The following is a 10,380-nucleotide window of genomic DNA, read 5'->3' as shown; positions in this document are numbered from 1 at the left end:
ATCAAGTTAGAAAACTATGCAGATGCCTACAGTGAAGGACGGCCATGTAACAGGTAACTACCTTGAAATTCCAATATTGATTATTTATTCCTTATGAAGATCAACAAATTTGTCTCAAGGTTTATGACCAAGCAGCCCTCTGAATATAAATTTTTAATTTAACCCAAAGTCACTGAAGATTCATTTCACTCCGCATTTTCTAACTTAGCCCTTAGGTTACAAGTTCAGACACTGGGAAAAAAAATTACCTCGAGCATAGAATTATACACAGCTGCAACTCAAACCAAGTTAAACAGACTTGAATTAAACCATTAAAATTCTCTGCCAGTAACTTATCGTTTGGCATAATCATGTCTATTATCTATGTCTATATACACATTTGAAATTAATTTCAATCTTAATAGCCTTCCCCTAAACAAACTGAGGCACAGGACTGTAGCTGTACTCCAGAAGACTGGAAGGGTAAACCACTTGAAACTACAGGTCAGTCAGCGTAACTAATAGGACCAATTCTAAGGGGTAGAATTCATCTGCATTTGGGACAGAAAAGGATAAATTAGGAATAGTCAGCATGGTTTTCTTAAGGTGGGTGCAGGGCCACGTCATGAAGATGTACAGCACGGAAACAGACCCTCCAGTCCAACTAGCCCATGCCAACCAGATATCCTAAATAATCCAGACCCATTTGCCAACATTTGGCCCATATCCCTCTGAACCCTTCCTATTCATGTACCCACCCGGATGCCTTTCAAATGTTGTAATTGTACCAGCCTCCACCACTTCCTCTGGCAGCTCATTTCACCCTCAGCATGGAAATATTGCCTCTTACGCCCCATCTAAATTTTTCCCCTTTTACCTTAAACTTATGCCCTCTAGTTTTGCACTCCCCCACCATGGGGAAAGACCTTGTCTATTTACCCCATCCATGCCCCTCAGGGTTTTTAAAAAACCTCCAAAGTCACTCCTCAGGCTCCAACGCCCCAAGGAAAATAGCCCCAGCCTAATCTGCTTCTCCCTATTGGTCAAACCCTCCAACCCTGGCCACATCCTTAGAAATCTTTTCTAAACCCTTTCAGGTTTCACAATATCCTTCCCATAGTAGGAGTGAATTTTTTTGAACAGTTGACCAGGTGTGTACATGAGCGTAATGCATTTTACGTAGTCTACTTGGACTTCGGTAGGCTTTTCATAAGGCATCAAATGGGTGCCTGATAGTGAAAGTAAGGGCCCATGGCATCCAAGGAAAGTTGTCAAATTGGATCCAGAATTGGCTGAATGGCAGGAAGCAAAGCTTGATGGTCAAGAAAACAATCTGACCATTTATGTGCTTCATAACTGAACAAGAACGCCATTCAATTTACTGCCACCATAATCCAGATACCTGTATCAAACTTGATGAAGTCTGTGATCTTGCCAGTATCCAGATCAATCTGCACAGTGTCATTGACCTTAATCAGAGGATCCGGATAGCGAATGGTTCGTGCATCATGCGTAACGAGGTGAGGAATTCCCTTGGTGCCCACTCGAATCTTTCTTACTTTGCACAGCTTATACTGGAAAACAAATTAAACAGTTTTAAAGACACTCAACGGAGTTACAAAAAAACCTTAAAACTAAATTCTATAGTCCCCACTTTTTGCATGTAAACAGTTGTGTAAATCTAGCTCAAAAATGTTGACATTTCTATCAATGTAATTGTAGTTAGGCATTGTTCTGAGGAAGGGTCACCGGACCCAAAGCGTTAACTCTGTTTTCTCCTTCACAGATGCTGCCAGACCTGCTGAGCTTTTCCAGCAACTTTGGTTTTATTCTTGATTTACAGCATCCGCAGTTCTTTTGGTTTTTATGTAGTTAGGCGTTGTTCAGCTACTGAAATCTCATACAGGTTATTTTACCTAATTCTATATCCAAAGAAGTATTTTGTTGTAACAGATACCAGGACGGTGGGTAGAGGGAGAGAAAGAACAATACACCTTAGCTTGCTGAACCAGATTCACTGCTGCAACAAAACATTTAACCACCAACCAATTGCATAGCTAAACAATGGAACAACATGATGTTGCTGCAGTGTTCAATAGCATACATGGCTAAGTGGCAAGGCACAAATCTGCACCTGCAACATTCTACAGTGAAAGGCCATCTTCTTTACTCCTACCCAGTCACCATAAAACAGAAGCCAGATTCATTTAAAAGTCGAGAGGTTTTCAGCGTGAGCTTGCATAATACTTAAGCACACATTCACAATGACAGAAACCTAAAAGCTATCTGCCCTCCAGAAACATGTAAGAATGTAAAAACAATTGCACAGCACAAGTCCCACGAGTTAATCATAATCTATTTGCAAACCACATGGGGGAGCAAATACAAAAAAGGAAACAAAAAGTAGTTACTATCTACTTCTAGCCAGTTAGTGCAGCAAGGTTCTGAAAAGTACAATCAAACTCAAACCAAAGGCTTTTAGTAGAATGGTTAATCTTTAAAGAGCTTCCACAAACATCATTCCAAATACTGCCAAGTCTACACCCTATGCCAACCTCATTGCCATTATGATCACTCTATGATCTGTATATCCTTGTTTGCTTTGATCTGCCTGTATTGTTCACAATCAAAGCTTTTCTGTACTGTACTTCGGTATATATGACTACAATAAATCAAGTCAAATACTAACTATTCAAGTTTTCAACTATGCCAAGATACAGTAAGGACAGCAGTCCACTATTCTCACCTGCGAGATGACAGAAGTTGGGCTTAATTTTTCTACACAACATTAAGTAATATGACTAACATCCATAAATAATAAGTTAAGATGCTTGGCTTCAAGAAGCAAACCTAATGCAAAGTGTTATCAATAAGCCTTCTCTCTTCAACTGCACAGGTAAGACTCATGACCGCTGTGCCAGTCACAGCCAAATATACAAACATGGAGGCACAGGAAGCAAGTTCATTAAAAGAAACAACGGCAGAAACAAAAATATAAGTGGTTCTTGCGTACATCATCTAAAGGTCAACTGAAGCAGAAACAAGTTGCAATTACACAAGAGGTATAAGTGAATATGACAAATCATATACCTTGGCCTCCTCAGCTGTAATTCGGTGCACTGCAAAACGACCCTTGGTGTCATAGATCAGACGGAAATGTTCACTTGTTTTATCAATGCTGATCACATCTATAAATAAAAATAAATTCATAAGGTAAGCCACAATACACAGCATGAAATTACAACATCTAGCCGTTTACTAACATTAGGAAGCAGCAGAATAACTGAATTTAGTTAACTGGGCAAGGTTATAAGCAAAAGCTCAATTCTCACCTCTCTCCTCCTTATCAATACATATTCTAAATATATTAGGCGGTTATGATCACCACTCCACCTGTCTGATTTGAAACTGGAAGTCTCAACCAAATCTCATTTTTAAAAGTTGTTTCACAGGAAGCAAGTGTTGCTGGCAACAAGTAACAGCCAATGAAAAGCTGTGGCAGTGGATAAAGCACTTTCCTGAACCATTAAGAGTTCATCTGATGGGGCTACATCCACAGCACTGTTAGGGTTGGAGTTCCACATTTTTGCTGTGAAGGATCAGTGATATAGTTCCAGGTTAGGGTGTTGAGTGGTTTGGAGGTAAACTGGCTAAACACACCCCGTTTGATATCAGGAAGCATGTGAAATTTTCCAAGAAAAAGCACAGCAATACCTCCCTAGTATTCTACTTCAAAAACTGAAATCTGCTGAAAGTAACATTGAATTTAGACAAGGCACACAAGAGATACAAGCATCATAGAATTACAATTAAAGAAACTCTTCACACTAACCCATGAATCCAGTTGGGTAAGTCACATCAGTACGGACTTTGCCATCAATTTTGATGAATCTCTGCATACAGATCTTCTTCACCTCATCACCAGTCAAAGCGTACTTCAGACGATTTCTGAGGAAAATGATGAGGGGGAGACACTCACGGAGCTTGTGTGGACCAGTAGATGGACGGGGAGCCTAGTGAAGCAAATACAGTTTACACACTCAGCACACAATGCACCAACACGATTATCAAATACACGCATGGACAGTACTTTCACTTACTTGAAGTGTTTTTTTAATAACCAGAATATTCACAGGAATCCTGCTTTTACCAACACGATGCATATACTTCTACAAATTAGTGAAATAGAGCCACAAACTTGTTTACTATTTCTGCCAATGTTCAGTTGTCAAAATACAATAGGAAAAGGCCCACTTAGATCTTCATTCTGGGCAAATTGAGCAGTAAAAACTGTAAAACCTAACCAGCTGAAAACAGGAGAACAAAACAAAAAGGCACAGGAACATGCCCAGTCCAGTCTGCTCCACCATTCCACTTGACCTTAGGTTTCAACTTCACTTTCCTGCTTGTTCCTTGTATCCCTCGATTAAATGAAAATCAAAAAAATTATCTACCCTCGCCTCAAATGTATTCAAGTAAGAAAATACCTGACCCTCACTAACCTTGATGCAGATGGAGCATTCAATCACAATAAAAAAAAAATCAAATTTCAAATAGACAGGTACAAACGAATTCAATGGAGTAAAAGACACTTGCAAACTCATGACTCTCCCTGTGAACTGAGTAGAATACAACCTGACTGTTGTCATTTCAAACTGGAATAAAACGTTGAAATACATAAATCCTACCTATTGAACTGTTCTTTAATCAGAAAAGACTACGGCAGCAATAACAAGCTGCAAGGTATCTACTCAGCTATACATTTATAACAATGTATGGAAAACTCTGAATACATACATGCCATTCAGCAAAAATAGTTTCTGCAATCCCAAAGGTCCTAATTCAACTGTATTAGACTGAGGGAGTTAGGGGCTGCAGAAATCTCACTGCATCCGAATTTATCCACACCACTACAGACGACCAAATATTAATATTTTACTGAACGCCCGCGAAATACTTACAAATACTCCAGTCAGTTTATCCAGCATCCAATGCCGGGGAGCCGCCAGGCGCTTCAGGTGCTTCTTTGGACCCCGGGCCTATAATAAAAGGAAATAATCAGTTAGTTTCGGCGGCTATAGCTGGAACTCTCAATCCTCCTGTCTCCGAACATCCGAGCCAAGATTCCCGAAGTTCTCTTCCCCGCGACGAAACCCGACTCGTCCGCCTAACTCAGAGGGGGAAGAGGAAATTTTAAAAACGAAAGCCGACCGCGAGGGTCGGGGTGAAGCTGGAACTCCAGCCCGTTGACGGCGCGGATAGAGGCCTGGTCCTCCATCGCCGCCGAGGGAAGCGAGAGCAGTAGAAAGTTCCAGCAACTTTTACTGAAGGATTAAACCAGAGCCCACCCGGCCCCGCCGCCTCCGATGAGAGGGGAGGAAAGCAGGGGCAAGGCCTGGGAGGGAGAGGGGGCCGGGACCTGGGGCAGTAAAACGCTTTCCTGCCCCGGACTCTAATGGCTGCCACTATCCCCAACACTCGCTCACTTGTTGCTAAAATATCCAAAAACTTTCCGCGCTCTTCGCACAAATGACGCCGCGACCCGACGCCCTGTCCGTTTATGCACGGATTGCGGCACGATTGCCGATGTTTCTCCATTTTAAGCGGTAGATGTTGTCAGATTCACCCTACACTCCCATACTCGCTCACTCTCACCATTTCTGTAGCTGCAGGAAAAGGACCACTCCCCACAATGCAGCGCGCATTGAGGCCGCGGGTCAGAGGTCAGGCGGTGGCGCGCCTGCGCTCTGGGCTCTTCTGAAGAAGGCTGTCTGCACCAGAAATGTTAATTGTATTTCTTTCCCCAGATGCTGCCAGAACTGCTGAGTTTCTTCGGTTTTTTCTGTTTTTTTTTCTCTCTCTCTCTGATAGATATTGGGAGAGGTTGTCGTGTCCACGTAACTGAACAGGTTTCTTTCCAGTACCAGGAAGGTTTGCATTTTACACAACTGTCCTGCATGGAAGTTGTCAACCCTTCAGGAATTTAAGATTAGTTTCCAGGACACTATCATGAACAACCGGGGAGAACATTTATAAGGGCTAAAATACGTTTATTTTACTACTTACAAAATTATGGGAAAGGTAGACTATTTCAATATATAGGGAGGTCACATTGAAATTTCCAGGAGCAGGTCCAACAGAAGTGGTAAGACAAACAAGGGCAGGACTTATACAGTTAATGGAAGGGCCCTAGGGAGTGTTGTCAAACAGAGAGGAGTTCAGGTACACAATTCCTTGAAAGTGGCATCATGGGTAGATGGTGGTAAAGAAGGCGTTTGGCATGTTTACCTTTATTGGGTGAAGGAATTGAGGCATCATGTAACGGTTGTATAGGATGTGAGTGAGGCCACTTTTGGAGTACTGTGTACAGTTCTGGTTGTCCTACTATAGGGAGAATATTATTAAATTGGAAAAGGTGCAGAAAAGATTTACAAGGATGTTACTGGGACTGAAGGTGTTGAGTTATAAGGAGAGACTGGATAGGCTGGGACTTTTTTCACTGGAGTGTAGGAGGTTGAGGGGTGACCTTAAAGGTGTTTATAAAATCATGAAGGGCATAGATAAGGTGAATAGCAAAGGCTTTTGTTTTCCTGGGGTGGGGGAGTTCAAAACTGGAGAGCATAATTTTAAGATGAAAGATTTAAAAGGAACTGAGTGGCAACTTTTTCAAACAGAGGGTGGATCATATGTGGAATGAACTGCCAGAGTAAACCATAGATGCAAGTACAATTACAATGTTTAAAAGACATTTGGACAGGTTTGTGAATAGGAAAGGTTTAGAGTGATATGGACCAAATGCAGACAAATGGGGCTAGTTTAGTTTGGGAAACCTGGTTGGCATTGACAAGTTGGACCGAAGGGCCTGTTCCTATTCTGTATGACTCTATGACTGTATAACTGGTGATGCTAGTTGATAGGGAAGCTGATCTACTGATATTTGTTCGTGAAAAGAACTTTCTCATGCTGGTTAAAAGTTTGTCTTTTCCAATTTTGAACTTCCATTGTAACTCTACAACTTGTATCTTTTGTCATTGACAGGTCTGATTCTCAGTCACAGTGTTTTTGTGTGTGAGGATCTTAGTAGTCAGAAGATGAAACATTCCTTGTCCACAAGCTTTTCTGTTAAGGCACTTTTCTCCAAAGTTGCCATTGCCTCTGTTCAGCTGCTGGGATTTTCAAGGCCTGGGCAACCCAACTACAAAATGCAAACGTGCAAACTAGGTTAAATCCAAGGCTGCCAGCCACAGTCCAGCAAATTAAGTGTCAGCCTGCCTAGTGGGACTATGTTGGCCGCTTGTCCCTTGCCCTACCTCCATCAAACCCAGAAATAGGTGGTTTGGTGTTCAGCTTTTTTAAAAATTCTAACATCTCTCTTGGCCGCAATCCATTTTTCACTGTTAAAATTCAGCCAATAGTAATTGTTTCAAAGAAGAAGTGAACATTAGTCCATCTAGTTTACCCTTCTAAACCATCCATCACTTTGGCATGATTATAGAACATTTAGCCATATAACTCCAATGTTGACAGGGGTTTATTGACAAATATAATTAATGAGTTATCTATGTCACCCTCCAGATCATCAATGAATGTTAATTACAAAAGCAAACAAACACCGACACTTGAGGAACCCCACACAGGACTGGAGACCTTTAGGAAAAAACTCCATTTTAAAATACCTTCCACTAGATATTTTGGTTTAATGCACTGTCCCATTGCCTCCCCATATGAAAAGATTTCACTGTTCTGCACAATTTCTTGTGTAGTATTTGAATAAAAGCATTTCAAAAATACGAATAAATAATGTCTATCGAGTCCTCTTAATACAGCATTCTCTTAAAAGAACCCAAACATAGTGTTAAAATATAATTTCTCCAAAGAGGACAGAGTGTTTGGAATAGCCTGTCCAAGAAGATAGCAAATCAGTTCAATGTTATAGTTCTTGAGAGTGATGAATATTTTTGTCAGGAAGATATCTTAGTAGTGAATCATGAGTAACAGTAGTCTTCTAGAGCCTGCTTGATTATCTTGAAGGGTCAGGAAGAATTTTCAAATAACTGTTCCAGATATTGGCTGCCATTTTAAAAAAAATACTTATTTCTTCCCCACTCAATCATAAGAGTTTAGCATTATTAATCATTTTGGTGGCTGATGTAAATGATTGCCACAGGTTGCACAACAGCCTTTTGGTCTTATTTATACATGCAATTTCTATGATTTGATTTGATTTGATTTGATTTGATTTGAAGTTATATATGGAAATTATTTTTTTCTATTTCTATATAAGATTACAAACAGGCCTCTTTTCAAGGCTAAAAAGTCCCATTTTCATCATGTTTTCCTCACGTCTTTTCTATTGTTGGTGATCAGTCTTGTAGCTGTTCACAGCAGCACCTCCACAAATTTAGAATGTCACCATTGTGCCCTGATAACTAGATCTGGATACAACAAGCAATATATACTTTGATCAGACCACTGCCCACTCCAAACATGACTTTAACCAGTAATTTACTGTCATTCAACATTTTAGCATAAACCTTGGGTGTGATTAAAACTGAAAGATGGAAAATGTCACTTAAAATAGAAGATATGTGGAATTTCTGGTGAATGCATATAACATTTGTACGCAAGAATCTTACAGTGTCATTTCAAGGCCTAGGTGAAATTACACAAAATCCCAGTAAGGCTTTTCAGCTGTAGCTACCATGGTAACTTTGGGGACCAGTTAACTCAGTTGGCTAGTTTGCACAGGGCTCAGCACCCACACCAGCTGAGATTACTATGAAGACCTCTCCTCAACCTCCTCACCCTTACCTGAGGCTGGTCACCGTCAAGTTAAGCCAGCACTAGTCATCTCTCTGTAATGAGAAAGCAGCCTAATGGTTCGGTGACTTTACCATGATATCCACTATAAACAGTGCCTGTGAAGTTGTTCTGATCTAGCTATTTGAAACGTATCCTGGTCTTTTTTCATTTTTCCAAGTTAATCCCCAGTAGAGTAAACAGCTTACAAAGTATATCACTTTGGAATCAGAATGTAGGAAGTGCATGCATTTGATTCACCTTGTAATGTTCTCTAATGGCAGTACATAGCTGCCAGCTCAGTGTTAGAAATTTGACAATTTTGGGAGTATTGAAGTTGGAGATTCCTTTTGAGATTCACTCCTCCACTGGTCATAACAAATTTCAAATTTAATTAGCATGGTAATATGGTCAATTATATAGGTTTCAGATTGTAACTGGTTTAATATTAGAAACAATTCAGCCAGGTATCTCTTTTGTCAGCATAGAACAACTTGTTTATTACAAATAAAAGTTAAACAAATGTGCAATGATTATAGCCAAAAAAAAATGCTTTATACTATGCACAGATACGTCATCTTCTAACATTACAAACTTAAACATGAGGCAAATATGAGTAACAAACAAATGATGGTTGAACATCCATAGAATGCATCAAATTGCAAATATAATGAACAGGTCCCATGGAGTCCTCAGCAATTCTGTCTCATCCGCCCTTGTTAGTGACGTTGCAGGTCACAGAATCTGATTATGACTTCACAATTAATGGGATTATGATTCTTCACTTTTGATGACTCTGCCCTGAAACTCCCTCAAAAATCACTCCACATGGACAACCTCAATGATTTTTGATGTTCAGGTGGTTTGTCTTCCGTTCCTGGGACTGTGTTCTTTAGGATTCTTGGAAACCACAATTCATCACTTTTGACGCAACCTTGGAATTCTTTGTTTTCATTTCAGTTCTCTTAAAAAGTTACTGGGTTGGTGGGCAGAAGTATTTCAAGAGAAATGTTATCATTATCATGGAATGCTGGCTTATGGCTTAAGTTGCATGTAACAAAAGGAGAATTCATCACAGTTTGCAGAATGAGATTTTATGAATATCAACCAGCATCCTACCTACTAGGGCAAAATTCTTAAGAGGTAATGGGACTTGATATTTTAAATGTATTGAGGCATCAAAATTATCATAAAGGTTTTTTTTAAAACAGCATAGTAACAGTGAGATAAACCTTGCTAATATACATCAAAGTAAGTAAAATAAGTAAAACAAAATGAGGAGGCAGACAACACAGAGAGATGGATAAGGTAGCAAAAAGGGGATGAAAGTGAGAAGTAAACAGGATGAAAGTTAGAAAAGACAAAGGAAATGAAAAGATAAATATACAGAACTACAGCAGAATTTTGCATTTTGGGTCAGGACTCCTGACATTGGGATCAAATGCAGATCCTGACCCTACATCATGTCAGGAAGTCACCCAAAAGTAATATTGCCTTGCTGGTCAAATTAGTAGCCAGAGCGCTGGCTCACTCAGGAACGAGGAAGGTAGTTTCGCTGTTGCAGCAAGAAGACCAATAGAAGGCCATCCAGCATGCAAGGAA

At 40.2% G+C, this 10,380-nt stretch overlaps 1 protein-coding gene across 1 annotated transcript; it reads right to left on the bottom strand.

Moving 5' to 3' along the window:
- Positions 1 to 1,337: 1,337 nt before the first annotated feature.
- rps4x (ribosomal protein S4 X-linked) lies at positions 1,338 to 5,693 on the bottom strand. The gene is made up of 5 exons (XM_048604852.1): positions 5,635 to 5,693; positions 4,941 to 5,018; positions 3,812 to 3,992; positions 3,070 to 3,167; positions 1,338 to 1,553 (listed from the first exon to the last, which is right to left on the bottom strand). Exons 1-5 carry the CDS (start codon positions 5,635 to 5,637, stop codon positions 1,353 to 1,355), a joined length of 561 nt encoding a protein of 186 aa, XP_048460809.1. The 5' UTR covers positions 5,638 to 5,693; the 3' UTR covers positions 1,338 to 1,352.
- Positions 5,694 to 10,380: the final 4,687 nt, after the last annotated feature.

This window comes from Rhincodon typus, chromosome 14 (assembly GCF_021869965.1).
Source record: "Rhincodon typus isolate 14 chromosome 14, sRhiTyp1.1, whole genome shotgun sequence".
NCBI classification, from domain to species: Eukaryota; Metazoa; Chordata; class Chondrichthyes; order Orectolobiformes; family Rhincodontidae; genus Rhincodon; species Rhincodon typus.
The sequence above is the reverse complement of the archived record's forward strand: the minus strand, read 5'-3'. Positions and strand labels throughout refer to the sequence as shown.